The sequence below is a fragment of the Ovis canadensis genome, chromosome 1 (assembly GCF_042477335.2).
Source record: "Ovis canadensis isolate MfBH-ARS-UI-01 breed Bighorn chromosome 1, ARS-UI_OviCan_v2, whole genome shotgun sequence".
Taxonomy (NCBI): Eukaryota; Metazoa; Chordata; class Mammalia; order Artiodactyla; family Bovidae; genus Ovis; species Ovis canadensis.
In genome coordinates, this window is record NC_091245.1 from 46403609 (window position 1) to 46427423 (window position 23815).

At 37.0% G+C, this 23815-nt stretch overlaps 1 protein-coding gene across 2 annotated transcripts in view; it reads left to right on the forward strand.

The window, feature by feature from the left end:
• Positions 1–23815, forward strand: part of LRRC7 (leucine rich repeat containing 7) — a 615708-nt gene that overhangs the window by 390454 nt on the left and 201439 nt on the right. For both annotated transcript variants that reach the window (XM_069565050.1, XM_069564900.1), the window contains one exon: positions 21458–21521. In XM_069565050.1, coding sequence (XP_069421151.1) covers positions 21458–21521 — 64 coding nt within the window. The remainder of the gene's footprint in view (positions 1–21457; positions 21522–23815) is intronic.

The following is a 23815-nucleotide window of genomic DNA, read 5'->3' on the forward strand; positions in this document are numbered from 1 at the left end:
TAAAAAGCAGCAATAAATGTGGATACATTGAGATGACAATCTATAAACTATCATCCTAATTTTGTCTTTTAGTAATGCTAACAGAAGAGCAAAAGGGTATATTCCATTAATACCAAGCTTAAGGAACAAGAAGTAAATGTATTTAACACTAGTGACAGAAAACTCAGTAAGAGAATGAATATTAGAATCAAGGAAAACTTGTCCAGCATAATGTATTGAGTACTGTACTATGTGTTCAGAATTTCAAAGATATATTGATTCCTTTTATTGAGATTTTGGTTCTGTAGAAAAGGTATTCTAGCCAAGGAAACTCATGTGCTAAAGTTGAGAAAATGGATAAATTATGAAAAATACTGGGAGATTCATTTGTGTTGGATGTATTGAATTGTACATAGCAAAACAGAGGGTTTGAAAAGTAGAGTAGAGCCTATCCAAATTTTGTGTGCTAGTATAAAAAGTGACATGGAACAAGAGACTGGTTCCAAATAGGAAAAGGAGGACATCAAGGCTGTATATTGTCACCCTGCTTATTTAACCCATATGCAGAGTACATCATGAGAAATGCTGGGCTGGAAGAAGCACAAGCTGGAATCAAGATTGCCGGGAGAAATATCAATAACCTCAGACATGTAGATGACACCACCCTTATGGCAGAAAGTGAAGAGGAACTCAAAAGCCTCTTGATGAAAGTGAAAGTGGAGAGTGAAAAAGTTGGCTCAAAGCTCAACATTCAGAAACCGGAGATTATGGCATCTGGTCCCATCACTTCATGGCAAATAGATGGGGAAACAGTGTCAGACTTTATTTTTTTGGTGACTGCAGCCATGAAATTAAAAGACGCTTACTCCTTGGAAGAAAAGTTATGACCAACCTAGATAGCATATTGAAAAACAGAGACATTACTTTGTCTGTCTAGTCAAGGCTATGGTTTTTCCACTGGTCATGTATGGATGTGAGAGTTGGACTGTGAAGAAGGCTGAGTGCTGAAGAATTGATGCTTTTGAACTGTGGTGTTGGAGAAGACTCTGGAGAGTCCCTTGGACTGCAAGGAGATCCAAGCAGTCCATTCTGAAGGAGATCAGCCCTGGGATTTCTTTGGAAGGAATGATGCTAAAGCTGAAACTCCAGTACTTTGGCCACCTCATGCGAAGAGTTGACTCATTAGAAAAGACTCTGATGCTGGGAGGGATTGGAGGCAGGAGGAGAAGGGGACGACCGAGGATGAGATGGCTGGATGGCATCACTAACTCGATGGATGTGAGTCTGAGTGAACTCCGGGAGTTGGTGATGGACAGGGAGGCCTGGCGTGCTGTGATTCATGGGGTTGCACAGAATCGGAAACGACTGAGCAACTGAACTGAACTGAACTGATAGAAAGTGGAAGTGAAGTCACTCAGTCGTGTCCAGCTCTTTGCGACCCCATGGACTATAGTCGACCAGGCTCCTCCATCCATGGGATTCTCCAGGCAGGAATACTGGAGTGGGTTGCCATTTCCTTCTCCAGGGAATCTTCCAGACCCAGGGATAGAACCCAGGTCTCCCACATTGCAGGTGGACGCTTTAACCTCTGAGTCACCAGGAAAGCAAAATACATTTAATTCAGTCAATTTTTCAAGGAATACTGGACATTTAATTTTGCCTAATATAGGCACAAGAATTTAACTCATAAGTAGTATAATTGCTAATATTTATTGAGTTCACCTATATTAACTCATACAACCTTCATATTAATTCTCTGAAGTATTAATACTATCCTTGTTTTATAACTATATAAAATTTATAAGTATAAAAATTTTGTAATTGCTTACATTTATTGAGTTCACCTATATTAACTTATACCATCTTCATATTAATTCTCTGAAGTAAATATTAGTACTATCCTTATTTTTTTTCTTTCTTTCTTTATTTTTTTAAATATAAATTAATTTATTTCAATTGGAGGTTAATTACTTTACAATATTGTATTGGTTTTGCCATACATCAGCATGAATCTGCCACAGGTATACACATGTTCCCCATCCTGAACCCCCCTTCCCACTTCCCTCCCCGTACCATCCCTCTGGGTCATCTCAGTGCACCAGCCCAAAGCATCCTTATTTTATAAGTAAGGGCACATAAAGAAATCACTTACCCAATGTCACAAAGCTGGTAAGGTGAGATGGAAGGATTCTAACCCTTGCAGCCTGACTCAGAAGCCTTGTTCTTAATTACCATGGCTCAGCAAGGTAGAATCCACTCAAACTGGATTGAAGTTCTGAGGATATCTGATGATATTTTTGTAGGTTTAAATACATATTGAGTTCAGGAAAGCTTTACATTTGTTAGCAAAGTACCCAAATCTTAAAAAATAAATAAAAACAGCTTTATTTAAGTATTTACGTGTGTGTGCGAATGGTATATATGCTTAGTCGCATCCAACTCTGTAACCTCATGGACTGTAGCCTGCCAGGCTCCTCTGTCCACGGAATTCTCCAGGCAAGAACACTGGGGTGGGTTGCCATTTCCTACTCCAAGGGATCTTCCCAACGAAGGGAATCAAAACTGCATCTCTTATACTTCCTGCATTGGCAGGCAGATTTTTTTTTTTTTAATCACTGCACCTGGGAGCACCTGGGAAGCCCTTATTTAAGTATAATTGATATCTAATTGCACATATTGAAAGTAACATTTAAGTATAATTGATATCTAATTGCACATATAGAAAGTAACAATTCGATAAATTTTGAGACATATATACACCAACAAAATCATCACTACAGTCAAGATAATGATCATATCCATCATCAAAAAAATTTTTCCTCATGACACTGTTTACCCACTCTCACCCAGGCAAATACTCTTCTGCTTTATATCACTACAGATTTATTTGAACTTTCCAGAATTTTATGAAAATGTGATTTCAGAATATATTATATTTTTGGTCTGACTTCTTGAATCATTGATCATTACTGGTTTATTTGTCTACATTTTAATGGTTATCAAATTTTGTTGTTGAAAGTGTACATTGTATAAATATAGCACAAGTTCTTTATCTTCACCTCTTAGTGGATATTTGAGTTGAAAGTTTTCTCCCAGTTTTTTGCTCTAAGCAGGCTGCTTTTGTTACAAGTAGGTTGCTATGAATAGTCAGGTACAAGTCTGTATGAATGTTAAATAAAAGAAGTCAGGCACAAGAAATATCTTTGTTTTAATTTATGTAGGCTACAACATGAGGCAAACTAGTCTTGTCTCAGGATTTATCAGAAATTATAATAGTGGTTATCTGTAAAGGGTACATGAAAGAGACTGCTGCTTTTGGACTCTGAAAGCATTTTATTTCTTCACCTTGATGTTGATTATGTGAGAGTCAGTTCAGTATATACTTCATTATACTTCTGTACTCTTTTATAGGTATCTTACACTGTGATTAGCAGTTAAAACAAAAGTGAAAAGTGAAAGTGAAGTCGCTCAGTCGTGTCCGACTCTTTACGACCCCATGGGCTGTAGCCTACCAGGCTCCTCTGTCCATAGGATTTTCCAGGCAATAGTCCTGGAGTGGATTGCCATTTCCTTCTCCAGGGGATCTTCCCAACCCAGGGATCGAACCCAGGTCTCCCGCATTGTAGACTGACGCTTTACTGTCTGGGCCACCAGGGAAGTCCAGGGGCAATGAAATGGTTTGGTTCCATCTAGATGATTTTCTATATGTTATCTGGCATGTATACTTTTTATTGCACTATTCTGGTTATATATTCCTATAGTATCCTCTCTGGATGTCCTATACCATTACACTTATACCTTTTACTGTGATTACTCTATTTTACTGTATGTCTTCTTGTTATACTATAAAATTTCTATAAAAGAAGAGATAATGTCTAACTTTCTTACCTCCGTGTCCATTATCTGGCATGGTGCTTGAAATGCAGTAAGTATTTGATGAATACTTGGATGAATGATATGGAATTTTTCTTTGTGGTTTCCTATGCATCTGCTCACCTTATTTGGTTCCTACTGAAGATTTGGCTTCCCCTAACAGTTTATGTCTATAAATATGGATTAAATTATGTCTATAAATTATGGATTGTATTGTGTGATATTTTCTCTTCCTAACCTGCATACATTTTTCAAAACAATAGTAACTTCTGTCATTGAGTGTTTACCATGTGCTTTCAGCACTTTACATCTATCAACTTATTTAAGAGGTACAACCCAATAATATAGATACTCATATAGTTCCCATTTTATGGGAAAACTGAGGCACAGGGATACTAAATATCTTGCCCTAAGTCTTATAAGTGACAGAGCTCAAATTTGATCCTGGACAGTCTTAACCACAGAAATCATGATTTATACAGTATAGCATTTTGTGTTTATATATCTACCACATTATGTCACTGCCTTTCTTTATGTCTTTCAGAATTTTGATAAAATGTTAGCTTTACACAGTGGCCTTCTCTGACTCTTTTATATGAAATAGCAGCTCTCCAAATACTCTCAATCATTCTCACACTGCTTTACTTTCTTCATAACACTCTCAACACATAGTATGTTGTATGCTTGTGTGCTAAGTCCCTTCAGTCATGTCGCCTCTCTCCATGGGATCCTCAGGCAAGAATACTGGAGTGGGTTGCCCTGCCGTACTCCAAGGGATTTTCCTGACCCAGGGATCAAACCCATGTCTCTTGGGTCTCCTGCATTGTCAGGCAGATTCTTTACCACTAGTACCACCTGGGATGCCAGCTGTATTGTATCCTTATGTTTATTTCCTTCTCATACATCTCTCCCACTAAAATGGTAGCTGCATATGGCAGAGACTTTATCTGTTTTACTTTTATCTACATTCTTATATTGTAGAATAAGTCCTAATCCATAGTAGATGCTTAATAAAGATTAAATGAACAAATAAATGCTTCTTAGGATTAATTTATACTGTGATGCTTTGGTGCTTACAGGGTTTGCAAAGGTTTCTAAAAACTTCTTTGGCAGAATCATTTCCTGTTTAGAATAGAGACTAAAAAGAGTCACTATTAGACATCATTACACATTCCATGAAGCACAATTGAAGATATCCTGGAAATAGTAACTCAAGAGCATTTGAATCATGTGAATTTTTATTCTGGAAGCAACTTTGTTCTGGCAAGGGGAGCCAAAAGAAAAGTTTTATTTGACATTATTATAATTTTTGCAAATTTAAGAGATATATGCAGCTTCTAAGTGGAGAGTGTTATAGAGGATACAATAACCAGTTGACAACACCAGGGAAGTAATTCACGGGACAAACAATGATTTGAACTAGAGCTATGATGGTGAATATAGAGATGAGAAGAAACAGGTTTCAGAGAGAGTAGAATCCACAGGACTTGTAACTAATTAGTTATGGGTTTTTGATTTACGTAGTATCAACTCATACTCAGGAAAATAGAAGAGGTCTGGGAAGATGACTAACTTTGTTTTCAACCTGATAAATTGGAAGTGCAAATGATGTAGCCAAAGTGTTCAGCAAAAAATAAAAAAATTTAGACCTGGAACTTAAGAGCATCTGTGATTAGATAGTTATATTTCAATCATCAAATGTTTGAGTTTGCATAGGGGGATACTATGTAGAATATTGTTCCAGTATCAACAGATTCTTAACCAACTTTGTATGATTTTAAAATTTTATTTATTTATTTTTGGCTGTGCTGGGTCTTTGTTATCATGCAGGGCTTTTTCTCTAGTTTCTGCTAGCAGAGGCTACTCTCTAGCTACAGTGTGTAGGCTTCTCATTGCAATAGCTTCTCTTGTTGCAAAGCATGGGCTTCAGTAGTTGTGTCCCCCAGTCTATAGAGCACAGGCTCACTAGCTGTGGCACACGGGCTTAGTTTGCTCCGTGGAATATGAGATCTTTCCCAACCAGGAATCAAACCTGTGTTTCCTGGATTGGCAGGTGGACTCTTTACTGCAAGCCATCATGGAAGCCCACTCCGTGTGACTTAAGCTGAAAAGACTTTAATGATAGGACACTGGATAAATGAAAGAACAGACTATATAACAAGTAAAACTTAGAAAAAAAGGCAAAAGCAATTTTAAAAAGAACACTGTAGTATAATACCATTATTGCCACCACTGAATGCTGAATGCCACTGTTTGTACTGGCACCCTGCCAGCACTGCGTTCTCACCACCAATATTGAACCATCGCCCTGCAGTGTTACTTTTGCTGCTGTTGCTGCTTCAGCCATAAAGAATTCTCCATAGTTAGCTTCTGTGGCAAGAAGGAAGCACGTGTCTGATGTAAAGCCCCTGCACCCAATTCACTGATGCCAGCCAGAGAAACTTGAAAGCAAGATACCTGGTTTCTAAAAGGGATGTTGATCCCCAGCAGCCAAAAACCACCATGTACACTTACTCATCAACATTAGGTTTGTTCATTGCTGCAGCATGCAAAGCTGCATGCCGTGGAGAACCATGGGGTAGCTCAGTAAGGGGGAGTTAGGACAGACTTCCAGGCGATTTTGGAGAAGGTTTGAGTACATGTTTGTCTTTTCTGGATCAGGTGTTCTCTGAAAGTGGGACATTCGGTTATTGGAGATTTGGGCATTTTTTAACCCATGAGACCAGGAGAATGGAAAGGAATTAGAGTTGTCATGGGAGAGGTAGTAACACCTCATAGTAATAGAAGCACGAGGTCGGCTTTGGTCTCTATTCAGGTCTGATTTTGTAGTCGACTTATGTCTGTTTTATTGTATCATTGTCTGAAGAGTCTTCAACTGATAATTTTGTGAAATTGCTTATGATCAGCAGGGAAATCTCATGATTTGGTGGTAGGAGCCAGGCTAGCTACCAGCTGTCAGCTGTCAGGCCTGCTGTTCCTTTCTCAATAGGTAAGCTTTGCCTCCTACCAAGATTCCTAAAGTGGAAATTACCAAAATGCCAGATGTTGGGGATCCAATTTAAGAAATTACCAAGCCTGTAATTTCCAAATATTATTAGTCAGCTCAGGTTGCTGTGACTGAATGATTTGAGCAACAGGAATTTATTTCTCATAGTTGTAAAAGTTGGAGGACCAAGACCAAGGTACTGGTCAGTTCTGTTCCACAAGAGGACCCTCATAATATAGGTCCTATGGAAAAGGTATAGCTTTTCCAGTAATCAGGTATGGGTGTGAGTATTGGACCATAAGGAAGGCTGAGCACCGAAGCATTAATGCTTTTGAATAGTGTCGCTGGAGGAGACTCTTGATAGTCCCTTGGACAGCAAGGAGATAAAACCAGTCAAAAGGAAGTGAACCCTGAATATTCATTGCAAGGACTGATACTGAAGCTGAAGCTCCAATACTTTGGCCATCTGATGTGAAGAGCTGACATATTGGAAAAAAGACCCTGATGCTGGGAAAGATTGAGGGCATGAAAAACAACATATATATTTATACAACATATATGCATTTATGTGTATATACTGAAATTATTTTTCCAGTAAGTTTAGTTAGCATCTACCATCTCATTTAGAGGCATAAAAATAAAAAGTAAAAAAAGAAGAAATTTGTTTCCTTATGACAAGAACTCTTAGGATTTCCTCTCAACTACTTTCATATATATCATACAGCAGTGTTCCCTATAGTCATCATGTTATATATCACATCTCTTACATAGATTTTAAAATATTATTTTCTATTACTCAGCTTCTCATGAGAGACTTCATATTGGTTGCATACAAACCAAAATGGTTTGGTGGGGTTTTTTTTTCTGATCTACAAAAATTATGACAGTTTTTCTTATAATAGTCCTCTGATAGCATAATACTTTTCAAGAGGCAAAACCGCAATGATATTTTCACTAATAATTTCCTTTCATAAAAATGCAGTTCTTCTCAATTGTATTTTTTAATCTGCAGAGTCTTCTGAGACATTTCTAAAGGGGCACAATTTAGTCTCATGGCCTCCCAGGCTAAATCTACCAGAGAATGGCTCCCATTAGAGAATATAGCTAATTTAGGATACTATAAATGGCTGTAGACAATAATATCTATAAGGGGATTATAGGTAGTAAAACCAGAAAGGTAGACTGGTATCAAATTATAATTTCCTTGAATATAGTGTTGAGGAATTTGGATCTTTCCCTGAAATAATTTGATTTCTGTGCCCAGAAATGACATGAATTGAGAGATTACTCTTTGACAGTGATAAATATGAATTAGTTGAAGCTGAAAGCTGAAGGTGGGCAACTAGCAAAGAGGCTGTTACAAAGTCCCAGGTCACCATAGCCCATGAAGTAAGAGGGGCTAAACCAAGAAGTAAGTAAACTAACAAGTGAAAGCAGCTAAGGGATTCTTCATCTTTTAAACCCTAATTCTAATATCATCTGATGTTGTTGTTGTTCGGCCGCTAAGTCATGTCCAATTCTTTGTGACCCCATGGACTACAGTACACCAAGCTCCTCTGTCCTCCACTATCTCCTGGAGTTTGTTCAAATTCATGTCCATTGGGTCGGTGATGCTACCTAACCATCTCATCCTCTGCCACCCCCTTCTCCTTTTGCCTTCAGTCTTTCCCAGCATGAGGGTCTTACCCAATGAATCAGCTCTTCACATCAGGTGGTAGAAGTATTGGAGCTTCAAATTCAGCATCAGTCCTTCCAATAAATATTCAGGGTTGATTTCCTTCAGAATTGACTGCTTTAACTCCTTTAATCCCCAGTCCAAGGGACTCTGAAGAGTCTTCTCCAGCACCACAATTCAAAAGAGTCAGTTCTTTAGCACTCAGCCATCCTTACGGTCCATTTCTCACATCTGTACATGAATACTGGGAAAAAACATAGCTTTGATTGAACAGACTTTTCGTCAGAATGTTATCTGATATGAAGCCTTTTCTGGGTCAGGCAGAGAGGATAAAAAGAGAATATATATTCAAGACATATAACAGAGGAAGAATAAATAGATGCTTGAAATTCACTGATTTGGAGGGTGCTAGAGGAAGAAAAGTTAGGAATAGCTTCCAGGTTTCTATTTTAGACTACAAGGAAGGTAGTGATAGCACTTATCAAAATAGGAGATGGAGACGTTAGAGGCAAGTTCTTTCTAGCAGCTTTACTGGGGCAATCAATCCTTCCTTTTCTTAAAGTGTGGTGGGCTCCATCTTATTTTGGCACTGATGGTTCTCCATCCCCAAGACCTGTGAGCTGTACTCACAGTGTGAAGGTCCAGTTTGACTCTGGGAACATGACCCACTGTGGCCTCACAGGGGAGTTATTCTCTGAACCAGTCTTCCCCACGAGTGAACTGCTTTGAGAAAGAACTTTCTGTGTCTTCCTCAGGCTTTAACGTTAAGGAAACAAAGAACTCCTTGGAGTCCCTTCTTGTTTCCAAGAGTTTTATTGAGAAAACATTTCTCTATTTCCCAAACATGTCAAATACTTCAATACCTTGGAGAATGCTGATGCTTGTGTCCTTTCTTTGCTTGAAATTTCCTTTTTGCCTGCTCTGTCCACTGAACTCTTCATCTCATTAGCCCTAATTCCAATATTATCTGATATGAAGCCAACTCTGGGTCATTTCCTGAATCACAAGTTCTCACAACACTGACATTTTCTGGGCAACATGAGTCCCAGGCATAATAAATTAGCACATTAATTTCTAAATCATTGAACTTCTGAATTTTCTGTTAGAATATAAACTCCATCAGAGAAGGGACTATGTTTGTTGTATAAATCCTTGAATTACTGTTTAACACATAAGAAAAACTTCCGATGATCCGTTATTATTGTTAATTTTAAGTTTTTACGTCCATTTCACTAAGTTGTGAGGTACCTGAAGGCAGTGAGGACATGTTAGTCTTAGCCCTTAGCCTAGTGTGCTTAATAGATGTTTGTTACATTAATGAAATAATTGTTTGTTTAATAAATTTAAAAGGCTTAATTTACAAGGAATTTGTAAAGTGAAGTTTCAGGGTAATACAAAAGAGAGATAATGAATTTGTTACTTTGTCTACAGTGACAATGATGATATGAAGATCAGACCTTTCTTTCTCTTTGGGCACTTAGCTTAGTGTTTTGTAACACTGACAAAAAGTTAATCTTTCCTCAATAAAATTCAGGTTCAAAAACGTAATTTTTGACAGTACATTGAGAAACACTAAACTTATGACTTTTTAAAAGCAAAACTGATTTTATATAATTACCCTTAAGAAATAGTGATATTAGAATTTGGTGTCTTTAACAGTTCTTTGATTGAAATGAGTCTTCATTATGAGGCGCATTTCACAATGGTCTCACCTGGAGTTTATTTGTTACCCATTGTTCCATTTGGTTTCTCTTATACAGTCTATTATTTCTGGTAGCTATTGCATTATATTTTATTTCACAACTTCTGACCACAGATTGTTACGTTTTAGCGTGATAGACTATATCCATGGGGGAAAAAATTAGTCCTGTTTCAGTTCAGTTCAGTTCAGTTGCTCAGTCGGGTCCGATTCTTTGGGACCCCATGAACTGCAGCATGCCAGGCTTCCCTGTCCGTCACCAACTCCCAGAGTCCACCCAAACCCATGTCCATCGAGTTGGTGATGCCATCCAACCATCTCATCCTCTGTCATGTCCTGTTTAAGGCTGATCAAAAAGTTATCTTAAGTGAATTTGTTCTATATGTACTGATAAGCACCATAAAAAAATACTAGTAATGGAGGTTTTAGCATTCAAATATTAAGGGAAGAATGTCTCATAGTAAATACATAGAAGAAAAAAATCTAGTTGAGTCTGAAGCAAATATTTTAAGAAGAAGCTGAATTAAAAAAAAAATTTGTGAATATATACCAAATATAAAAGTGAAGAGGTATACAGATTTGAAAAATATTATCTTTACCTTATTTCTGAAACTATAAAGTAATAAAAAGTAAAGAAAACAGAATATATAGAGACCTACAGTCATTGTTTCTGAAAAGTTGAAATTGTAAACATCAGAAATCATACCAAAATCCACAGAATAATTGATGAAAATGAAATTGTCAAAATGAAAAACTAGGATTTTGATAAGTCAAATTCAGGAAGGAAAAAACATAAACTACTTATAACATTGTTGAACCTAGAAGGTATTATGTTATTAATCAATGAAATAAGTCAGACAGAGAAAGATACATACTATAGGATTTCACTTATACATGGAATCTGAAACCCAAAACACAGGATCAAACAAACAAAATACAGAAACAGTCACAGACACAGAGAACAGATGGTTGCCAGAAGGGAAAGGCATCAAGGGGATGAGTGAGATGGGTGGAGGAAGTTAGTACAAATTTCTAGTTATAAAGTAAATAACAGGGACGAAATGTACAGTGTGAGGAATATAGTTAATAATTATGTTATATCTTCATGTGGTGACAGACGGTAAGTACTTATCACGGTGATCAATTTGTAATGTATAGAAATATCGAATCATTATGCTGTGCACCAAGAACTAACATAGTGTTGTAGGTCAATTATACTTCAAAAACAAGCAAACAAGCTCATAGAAGAGAGATCAGATCTGTGGTTACCAAAGGGGAAAAAGCAAGGAGGTGGTTGAAGATACAGATTTTCCAATTTTAAGGTAAATAAGTACTGCTGCTGCTGCTGCTAAGTTGCTTCAGTCGTGTCCGACTCTGTGCAACCCCATAGACGGCAGCCCACCAGACTCCCCCATCCCTGGAATTCTCTAGGGAAGAATACTGGAGTGGGTTGCCATTTCTTTCTCCAATGCATGAAAGTGAAAAGTGAAAGTGAAGTCACTCAGTCGTGTCCGACTCTTAGCGACCTCATGGACTGCAGCCTACCAGGCTCTTCCGTCCATGGGATTTTCCAGGCAATAGTACTGGAGTGGGTTGCCATTGCCTTCTCCGAAATAAGTACTAGGAGTGTGATATATGACATAAACAATGTAATTAACATTCCTGTATATTCTATATGAAAGTCACTAAGAGAGGAAATACTAAGAGCTCTCATCACAGGAAATTTTTTTTTCTTTTCTTTTGTTATCTATATGAAATTATGGATGTTCACTAAACCTATTGTGGTAATCATTTCATGATATAAGTCAAATCATCTTGCTGTACATCTTTAAACTTGTACAGTGCTGTATTTCAATTATAGCTCAATAAAAGTGGAAGAAAAAATCAATTAAAGCTGCAAAAGCTATGCAAATAATTTTATACATATTTTCTATTTCTTTTTAAATTTTTTAAATGCATATTATCTCTAAAAGTCCCCAAAGTGCCTTTGTACTTAATTTAGGTAGTAAAATATTCATTTCTGCACTAGCTTAGTATTGTCAAAAAATGTCTTTTCTAATCAAGAACAAAAGTGCTAAGACTATTTCTTTTATTTCTTTTATACTTTTGCCTAAAACTCAAATTAACAAATCAGGATTTTTTTAGGATTTTTTTTTAAATGAGTGGGATATAAGACACTTCTGGGATTTAAAAGATTTCTATTTTTACTTTAGATCTGCCACCAACAAGCCATGTGACACTCTTAGAAGTACTTATTAGCTTGGTAGAAGGAGTGTATTTAGAAATATGCTTTTGGCAGTAAGAAACAGAATTCTGAGTAAAAGTGGCTTTTTAATTAATAAGTACCTTGTTGTCCATAACAAAGCCTTGAGATAAGCAGTTCCGGTTTCCGTGGCTTAACAACTTTACCAAAAGCTTTTTTGATTTTTCTACATGCTATTCCCAGCATATTGGTTGTCATCCTTGGGTTTGTTGCCTCATGGTTTCATAGTGTCTGCCACAACTCCAGACCTCACATTTTCATTCACACATGAGAAAAAGAGGAGAAAGAGGGACAGGGGGAGAGTTCTCATGCCTCTCTCCCTCTTTTTAAATCAAGGGGAAATTTTTTTCTTAGGATCTCCCTGAGAATCTCTTTTCCTCCTCTTTCTGTTCTAGTAACCAGAACTGAGTCATATGCTTATGTCCTAGCTGCAGAGGAGGTTTGCCTAGTAACTCTTTGGCATTTCCAGTTTCTGATGCAGGCTGATACCGCTGGCAAGGAAGAAAGAGAAAGGAAATGACAGTTGCCTGGGAAACCAGCCATGGCTACCTTGGCAGATTATTTTCAAATGTCTTTATCTGCTAAAGTTCAAATTCTATGACATCTTAGTCACAGGGTTGTTTCTGTATTATACATCAGTCAGTGTATCAACACTCTAAGGCCAGATCTATCTAAAAGCACATGAATATATAGAAAGCCCAATGTGGCAAGTTATAATTTTTTCATCAAATAATAGGAAGAAATAATAAGCCTGAAACAATGAGCCTGTGTGTGTGTGCATGTGTGTGTGTGTATGTGAAAAGGGTCTTATAAAACACACAGGGTCCCTGCTCAGTTTAAAACTATAGGAGTTTTAAAATAGCTTTGCCTGAGTGCTTTTTCAGTAGCATTTAAAACCTATTCATGAGCAGACAGTGTAGCTTGCAGCATATTCTAATGCAGACGAACATCTTCATAGTTGACTATGTTTCCCATAACCTCTTGATTGGACAGCTTCAGTGCAAGTTAGGAGCTTCAGTTCCTCCAGCGTGGTCATCCACAGAGATGATTGTTGTAGTTGCTGCTCATATGTCACCGTCCCTCCAGAAAGAGTTCAAAAAGTCTTGTATGATTTCTTTGTTGCATTGTCATGAGTTAGGAATGCACAAAAATGTTTTGTCAGTGGGAAAATTCATGCTCAGAGTGAATGAATGATTGGTTCTGGTCATAAACCCAAGAAGACTAGAGAGTAATGAAATCCAGCCTTCTCCTCAATCTAATTAGAGCAGTGCAGAAATTGTCTTATATCTGGTTGCAGTTTCAGTTCGGTTCAGTCGCTCAGTCTTATCTGTTTACAAGGTACTATTTTACACTTCATTGGAAAAGTTTATCTTACTATATGAACTAGAGGTCATCTTCAGAAGTTACCTGTGAGTTTATTTCTTCATACAGAATATTTTTTCATGTTATACATTAAATTAGAGACATTTAGTTATAAGAAAGAAAATTTTTTCAATATGACATCAAAAAATCAGCTTAAACTTTTAAATGTTGACTATTTACATGGAAAAAATATTTCCCACAGACACACTGAAAATATGTGACAGTTTGATATAAATTATACATTTAAATATTTTTCTAATAATTTAAATACTATAAGGAGAAATATCTTAATTAGAAGATTTGCAAATTGCTTAATTAGAATTAAAAATAAAGTCTTCTCAATATTCTTCAACAAAATAATAGATGTTTTATGTGGTTACATGTCCTTCTGGGACATCCAAGGAGTCAGTTTAGCTTTTTGTTGTTCTTCTTAGGAGGAAATTGAATGGATATGATGGAGAGTACATTAGTATTGTAACTGTAACTTTGCCTTAACATTTAACAATAATCAAGGAAGAATTCTTTAAATTTTTATTGGAATATAGTTGATTTACAATGTGCATTATCAGGTATACAGCATAGTGAATCAGTTATACCTAAGCATACATCCATTCTTTTTTTAAGATTCTATTCCTGTATAGGCCATTAAGGGAGAATTTTTATAGAAAATATTTTATCATAGAAATTATGTTATTGGGTACTAGATTTTATATTTTTTCTGGTGTGTAAAGATAATGAATGTACATTTCTTCAAAATAAATGAGGTATGCCAGCGTTGCATTTTTAAAGGATATAAATTCCTGGGCCTTCTTGTCCTCAGTACATATGTCATAAGAAATGATGCCCATCAGCAGATGAATGGATAAGAAAGCTGTGGTACATATACACAATGGAGTATTACTTAGCCATTAAAAAGAATTCATTTGAATCAGTTCTAATGAGGTGGATGAAGCTGGAGCCTATTATACAAAGTGAAGTAAGTCAGAAAGAAAAACACCAATACAGTATATTAACACATATATATGGAATTTAGAAAAATGGTAATGAAAACCCTATATGCAAGATAGCAAAAGAGACAGAGATGTATAGAACAGGCTTTTGGACTCTGTGGGAGAGGGAGAGGGTGGGATGATTTGGGAGAACAGCATTGAAACGTGTATAATATCATATATGAAATGAATTGCCAGTCCAGGTTCGATGCATGATATAGGATGCTTGGGGCTGGTGCACTGGGATGACCCAGAGGGATGGTACAGGGAGGGAGGAGGGAGGAGGTTCAGGATGGGGAACACGTGTATACCTATGGCGGATTCTTGTTGATGTATGGCAAAACCAATACAATATTGTAAAGTAATTAACCTCCAATTAAAATAAATAAATTTATATAAAAATAAAGAAATGATTTATCTCAAAATGTATAATATAAGGTTCATTTAAAGAAAGATTGTGAACAAGAGAAAGACTCAATAGTGTGATAGAATTGGCATGTCCAAAGTATAAAATGCAAATGTCCATTTAACATAGGAGATGGATTAGGTAAAGTGGAAAAATAGTATATTCTTTTCCTAAGTTCCAATGAGAGAGAAACATCAGACAGTAGGAACTGAGGGGAGTTTTCCTATCCTTGTGACATGAATAGCCACTAATTAGAGAGTGTCTGAGAACATTTGAAAGACAAGTTAAAAGCTGGAATGAATAAACCCATGCCAAAAATTTGCAGAATCTTGCAAGAGTCAGCAAACCCAAGTTACTGCACTGGGAATTTATGGAGAAACAAAAATCCTGCCAACTTAATGTGGTTTCAGAAGTAATTGTACACTTAAATAGATAAAACCTCTGAATCTGATAAAAAGTAAATCACAGATTATACAATTTTATCAAAGTGACAGATGTACCAAGATATTGCATTATTTCCCGTAATTGCTCTAACTGGAATCTTTTACCAGATTTGCAATTGGATAAATGATATAAAGTAATAGCATTTTAGTAAGGATTTAATTTTCATAAGTGAAACCAAATGACACTATTAAGAACGAATGCCCCTAGATTCCAGTAACATGTACCCTAAGAATAAGAATTTCAAATAGTGTATAAATATAATTATCTAGTGGCAATTATCTAATGATAAATATTTCTGGTCCTTAATTTATCTATCAAGTTTTGAAGACTTAGATATTTCTTATGGACCAGGCTTATATCATAAACACATTGAGCTATTTAGACTGATGTAGAACAGGGGTTGGAAAATTATGGCTTATATTCCAAATTTGGTGACCCTTTTTTTATAAATAAAACTTTATTGGAAAACAATCATATCCATTTGTTAACATGTCATATATGGCATTGCACTACAATAGCAGAATTGAGTAATTGAGACAGAGAAAATATGGCCCACAGAACATAAAACACTTCTTGACATATTGAAATTGAAGACACTCAGTCATGTTGGACTCTTTGCGACCCCATGGACTCTAGCCTACCAGGCTTCTCCGTCCATGGAATTTTCCAGGCAAGAGTACTGAAGTGGGTTGCCATTTCCTTCTCCATGAGATCTTCCCAACCCAGGGATCAAACCCGGGTCTCCCTCATTGTAGGCAGACGCTTTACCGTCTGAGCCACCAGGGAAGTCTTCAGTTCAGTTCAGTCGTTCAGTCGTGTCTGACTCTTTGCAACCCCATGAATCATAGCATGCCAGGCCTCCCTGTCCATCACCAATTCCCGGAGTTCATTCAGAATCACATCCATCGAGTCCGTGATGCCATCCAGCCATCTCATCCTCTGTAATCCTCTTCTCCTCCTGCCCCCAATCCCTCCCAGCATCAGAGTCTTTTCCAATGAGTCAACTCTTCGCATGAGGTGGCCAAAGTAGTTTCAGCTTTAGCATCATTCCTTCCAAAGAAATCCCAGGGCTGATCTCCTTCAGAATGGATTGGTTCATTCCTTCAGAATGCATCTCCTTGCAAGAAGTCTTATATAGCCTTAAACAGAAAAACGTTTGTTGACTTCTTATCTAGCCTTAAATAGAAAAACATTTGTTGACCCCTGGCATAGACTACAGTCTTAGAGCATATACTTTTCTTAAAAACACTCATATTTAAACAATGGTCAAGCCAAATAATTTAGGCCAGATTTAGATGACTAGCCACTGCTGGAAAAAGTGGCTGCCCTGTGTCAGCCCTGACACTAACTTTCCATGTGACCTTAAACAAGTCACCAAGTCTCCTCTAGAGAGAAGGGAACATTCCTTTTTCCTGAGGTTGCAGTGCATAACACCAAATGGCAAAAATCAACACGGTCTTTTAAAGAATGTGAAAGTCAAACCAGGGGAACGTGTCTAAAATAGTTATAAATGCAAGGCAAGCCTGAAGTGAATATTGGGAGCTGAGAGGCAGAGCCTGATTGGTCAGAGTTAGAGGATGGTCATGAGGATGATTTGATCAAATTTAAATCCTGTACTCATGATAGGAAAACACACAGGCTTGTGTTTTCATGCACTAAGTATATGTCTATGATTTTATGGACTAGGATGGAGAAGAACACAATTTCATCATCTGCAAAAAATCATTTAAAGCATTCTCCAAGTCTAAGAAATGTCCTGTAGAAAAGAGAAATGTTTTTGATCATATATATGGGAAATAGTCAAAATGAATCTGTTAAATAATCATAATAAGCATTTGTATATTTTATGAGAAATCCTGCTGATAAGAAACCTATTTGACATTTTTAAAGCAAGATTTGCCAAAATGTACTGGCCATCTGAATCTTTTTTTAAATCATGCAACACATAAGTCCTTAGGAAAACTTCAGGCAGCTCTGACCTCAATAATTTCTTACAATATTTCCAACTCTGAAAGTCTTCCCTAAGTTTTTCAATACCTAACTCTTAAAGACCACCTACCATATGTCAGGCACTATTTATGTGCTTAACTTATTAACTTATTTTAATCATCAGAATAACCCTATAATGTAAGGATTCTTATTATCATTCCCATATTACAGATGAGAAGCGAAGATATTCTTGTTGATTTAAAGTCAAACAGTTAGTGAGAGGTAGAATTGGGATTTAGATCCAGGTTGCCCGAATTGATTCTGTGTCCTAAACTGCTTTCCTTTTGGAGTTTTGTTGCTATATTTGAGATATCAAAAAAAAAAAAAAAGAAAGAAACTCACCTGAATATTTCACTTAGTATTTTTTATTATTTGATTTTTTTTTTTTTTACTTTACAATATTGTATTGGTTTTGCCATACATCAACATGGATCTGCCACGGGTGTACACATGTTCCCTATCCTGAACCCCCTCCCACCTCCCTCCCTATACCATTCCTTGGGTCATCCCAGTGCACCAGCCCCAAGTATCCTGTATCATGCATCAAACCTGGACTGGCAATTCATTTCACATATGATATTATACATATTTCAATGCCATTCTCCCAAATCATCCTCTCCCTCACCCTCTCCCTCTCCCACAGAGTCCAAGACTGTTCTATACATCTGTGTCTCTTTTGCTGTCTCGCATACAGGGTTATTGTTATCATCTTTCTAAATTCCATATATATGCGTTAGTATACTGTATTGGTGTTTTTCTTTCTGGCTTACTTCACTCTGTATAAACGGCTCCAGTTTCATCCACCTCATTAGAACTGATTCAAATGTATTCTTTTTAATGGCTGAATAATACTCCATTGTGTATGTGTACCACAGCTTTCTTATCCATTCATCTGCTGATGGACATCTAGGTTGCTTCCATGTCCTGGCTATTATAAACAGTGCTGCAATGACACTGGGGTACATGTGTCTCTTTCAATTCTGGTTTCTTCAATGTGTATGCCCAGTAGTGGAATGGCTGGGTCATAAGGCAGTTCTATTTGCAATTTTTTCAGGAATCTCCACACTGTTCTCCATAGTGGCTATACTAGTTTGCATTCCCACCAACAGTGTAAGAGGGTTCCCTTTTCTACATACCCTCTCCAGCATTTATTGCTTGTAGACTTTTGGATAGCCGCCATTCTGACTGGTGTGAAATGGTACTTCATTGTGGTTTTGATTTGCATTTCTCTGATAATTAGTGAACTCCGGGAGATGGTGATGGACAGGGAGGCCTGGCGTGCTGCGATTCATGGGGTCTCAAACAGTCGGACACGACTGAGCGACTGAACTGAACTGAATTGATAATGAGTGATGTTGAGCATCTTTTCATGTGTTTATTACATGTCAGGACTAAACTTAACATAAGATATAGATATTCTAAGACAGATGAATTTCAGCTTTATCTGCCTTTAACATTATGCATACTTCTTAATAAGTAAGCTAATGTATATTCATTATAATATTCATTAAATCAGGCTTATTAGGATATCTCTTTGGCAACTGTTAATTAATTGTAGATGCCTGGTAAAAATTGAATGGTTTTTCTTTGTAAATATTTCTAGAATTCAAACATCTCACTGGTAAAGAATCATTCATTCATGCACATATGAATATCTTCACTAAACAAACACTGACTGAGAAACTGTTTGTATGACTGACAATTTACTTGCTTTCATGAAGCTTGAATCTAGCAGGAGGAAAATAATTAGGAAGTAATCAAAAAGTATTTTAATTTTCAGTATTAAATATTTAAATAAAAATGTTAAATAATTTCAATGGTAAGTGTTAAGAAAATGGAACTGGGCAATGTACAAAGTGAAGATGGGAAGGGAGATTTAATTTGGGGATATGAGAAGGAAATATATGAGCTGAGTGGAAAAGGAGCCAGCTTTGCAAAGATATATGGGTAGAATGTTATAGGCAGGAGAAGTAGCAATGATAAAAGTAACAGTCATGGATATTTTACACATTTCTACCACTTTTACATATAGAATATGAACATAGGTTGGTAAACATCATTTAACACAAGTGAGTACCAGTTTCATTAGAACTTGATCATTAGAACTTCAGATAACTAGGTGAACATTACAATGAATCTGAATTATCAGCAAGTTACTTCGTTCAGACAAGTGATGATGAAATTGTCATCATAACTGATGGAGAATGTGACCCAAACTGTAACCAAGTCCTGATGTTTTCTCCCTGACGTAAGGTTGTGATTGTGCCTTCTAGGCCAGTCATTTGTAAGGGGAAGTCATACCAGTTAGATTCCTGTGCAGAAACAGGGAAATAGGCCCCAAACCCACATGTGTTTACCATAAGGACAAAGGCATAGAATCAAATGAGTACACTATACTCACATTTCTTCTCAATGAGACCTGATTACCCTGTTAGAAAATGCAATCTTGTTATAAGAATTCTTATCTTCCTCCTCTGCTTAACTATCCTTCATAGCACTTACAACCTTCTAGTATATTATTTTATTTTACTTAATAATTTTATTGTCATTATCATCTGCACTGGAAGCAGAGTCCTTTCAAGGAGTAATTTTTCTTTCTTTTCATACAGTGCTATTCCCCAGACCCCAGAAGACTCTCTAGCACATAATAATCTTTCAAAAGCAGTTTCTGAGTAGAGAAAGAGTACACAGATATATATATATTTTTTGCATTTCTGAGTGTCTGAAAGAGTCTGAATTATAGTAGTATTTCATTTGCTGATCATAAAAGTCCTGTAAGATAATGGCTACATAAATTTTAAAGATGAAGGAACTAAGTTTTATTAAGATTTGAGTCAACAATGCCTCCAGAGTTTCTGTACATAGTCAAAACTTGAGGATAGCATTCTGGTTAGTGGGGAGATAAAAAAATTTGAAAATCAGAAGAATGGTACTATCTTTTCCTATGTTGTTTGTTATACTTGAAAATGGCTTGATAAATACTGATTATGTATGTAATGTGCATAAGTACTTCTAATCTTTGGGACCAACTCTCACCCTAGGTTTACAGTTATTCAAAGCTGTAACATCATCAAGCCAATATGCTTAGGAGATAATGAGTACAAAAGTTAGGAGTAGGGGCTTTTAGTACAAGCTGCTATGTATAAAATAAGCTACCAGGGTATATAGTACATCTCACGGAATATAACCAATATTTTATCATCTATAAATGAAATATAACCTTTTAAAATTATGAATAACAAAAAAAATAAAATAAAATTGTGAATAACAACCTTGTCCATCTGAAACTTACATGATATTTTAAATCAACTATACCTGAATAGAAAAGAAAAAAGTTTGTCTATAGCAGAAATTCATTTAAGAAAGTAAAAATTGACAAGACTGATGATGAAATTGTGGCCATACTGTGGAATTTTAAAATGCTTCATGAAGAGCTGAGTTTATCCATTGGTTCCCAAAGCTGTGTGGATTATTAAAAATATGGATGTTAGAGCCTCAACTGGTACCTTGTTTTGGTACAGATATTTAACAAGCTTCCCAGATTTTCATTATGCAGTCAGGCCTGTACTCCATGCACAGACTGGCATTTGGAAACATGGTAAGCTACTAAAGGTTTTCAGGTAACAGGTAGAACATGTTTCTGTATATTTGAAATTTACTTATTCCTGAAAAATACCCCCATATCTGTGCATAATAAACCCAGATAAATCTGACAAGAAGGTGGTTGGAATGTCTTTTGGAGCAATGTGTCATACACTGCCTCACAATATTATTTTTCTCCATCTGTTATAGGTCAATGCACAAACTGGCCCAGTTGGAAAGGCTTGACCTAGGCAATAATGAATTCAGTGAGCTGGTGAGTGAATACATTTTCTAAACTTGACCAATATACACCAGGAGATTATTTCTGTTGTTCTTTGTAACCCCAGGTATTAAATCAAGTGCACATTTACATTTGCTAAGTATAAAAACAAAATAAAATCTGAAATTAAAGTGATTGTTTAGCTATATAGTAAACTATAGGTAACAATAATATTATGATTAACTTTTTTAAAAAAGTTAAAAGGGTAGGGTAAGTAGATAGGCAGATGCAAATTGTCAATTTTGAGCACCAGCTATGTAGCAGGCACCATATTCAGTGTGTTATATATGTTGCCTCATTTAATCCTGATTTGCCATGTTACCATATTAACTTTATAGACACAAGCTGAAAGTGGCACTGATTTACATATCTTTTATGTGGTTGAACAGGGCTTCCCTCATAGCTCAGTGGTAAAGAATCTGCCTGCAATGCAGGAGACCCCAATTCAATTTCTGGGTCAGGAAGATCCACTAGAGAAGGGATAGGCTGCCCACACCAGTATTCTTGGGCTTCCCTTCTGGCTCAGCTGGTAAAGAATCCACCTGCAATGTGGGAGACCAGGATGCCATCCCTGGATTGGGAAAATCCCCTGGAGAAGGGAAAGGCTACCCAAAGCAGTTTCTGGCATGGATTCAAGACATCCTGGATTCCATGGCCTAGATTCCAGACATCCTGGAATGTGAAGTCAAGTGGGCCTTAGGAAATATCACTACGAACAAAGCTAGTGGAGGTGATGGAATTCTATCCGAGCTATTTCAAATCCTAAAAGATGATGCTGTGAAAGTGCTGCACTCAATATACCAGCAAATCTGGAAAACTCAGCAGTGGCCACAGGACTGGAAAAGGTCAGTTTTCATTCCAATCCCAAAGAAAGGCAATGCCAAAGAATGTTCAAACTACTGCACAATTGCACTCATCTCACATGCTAGCAAAGTAATGCTCAAAATTCTCCAAACCAAGCTTCAACAGTATGTGAACCATGAACTTCTAGATGTTTAAGCTGGATTTTAAAAAGGCAGAGGAACCAGAGATGAAATTTCCAGCATCCGTTGTATCATGAAAAAGTGAGGGAATTCCAGAAAAACATTTACTTTTGCTTTATTGACTATGCCAAAGCCTTTGACTGTGTGGACCACAACAAACTGTGGAAAATTCTTCAAGAGATGGGAATGGAGGACCACATGACCTGCCTCCTGAGAAATCTCTATGCAGGTCAAGAAGCAACAGTTAGAACTGGACATGGAACAACAGACTGGTTCTAAATCGGGGAAGGAGTACTATTGTCACCCTGCTTATTTAACTTATACGTAGAGTACATCATGTGAAGTGCTGGGCTGGATGAAGCACAAGCTGGAATCAAGACTGCCGGGAGAAATATCAATAAGCTCAGAGATGCAGATGACACCACCCTTATGGCAGAAAGTGAAAAAGAACTAAAGAGCCTCTTGATGAAAGTGAAAGAGGAGAGCGAAAAAGTTGGCTTAAAGCTCAGCATTCAGAAAACTAAGATCATGACATCCGATCCCATCACTTCATGGCAAATAGATAGCAAAATAAGTGGAAAGAGTGATAGATTTTATTTTGGGGAGCTCCCAAATCCCTGAAGATGGTGACTGCAGCCATGATATTAAAAGACTTTTAGTCCTTGGAAGAAAAGTTATGACCAAACTAGGCAGCATGTTAAAAAGCATAGACATTACTTTGCCAACAAAGGTCCATCTAGTCAAGGCTATGGTTTTTCCGGTAGTTGTGTATGGATGTGAGAGTTGGACTATAAAGAAAGCTGAGCACCAAAAAATTGATGCTTTTGAACTGTGGTGTTGGAGAAGAGTCTTGAAAGTCCCTTGGACTGCAAAGAGATCCAACCAGTCAATCCTAAAGATCAGTCCTGGGTGTTCATTGGAAGGACTGATGTTGAAGCTGAAACTCCAATACTTTGGCCACCTGATGTGAAGAGCTGACTCATTTGAAAAGACCCTGATGCTGGGAAAGATTGAAGGCGAGAGAAGGGGATGACAGAGGATGAGATGGTTGGATGGCATCATTGACTCAATGGACATGAGTTTGGGTAAACTCCAGGAGCTGGTTATGGACATGGAGGCCTGGCGTGCTGTGGTCCATGGGGTTGCAAAGAGTCAGACACGATTGAGCAACTGGGCTAAATTGGGCTAAACTTTGACCATAACTAATTTGGTCATTATTCCAGCCTTTATCCAGTTTATTGAGGCTAAAAACTAATTTTTATTCCTCTGTGATTAGAAGTTTAATCTAATTTTATGAGTTACATG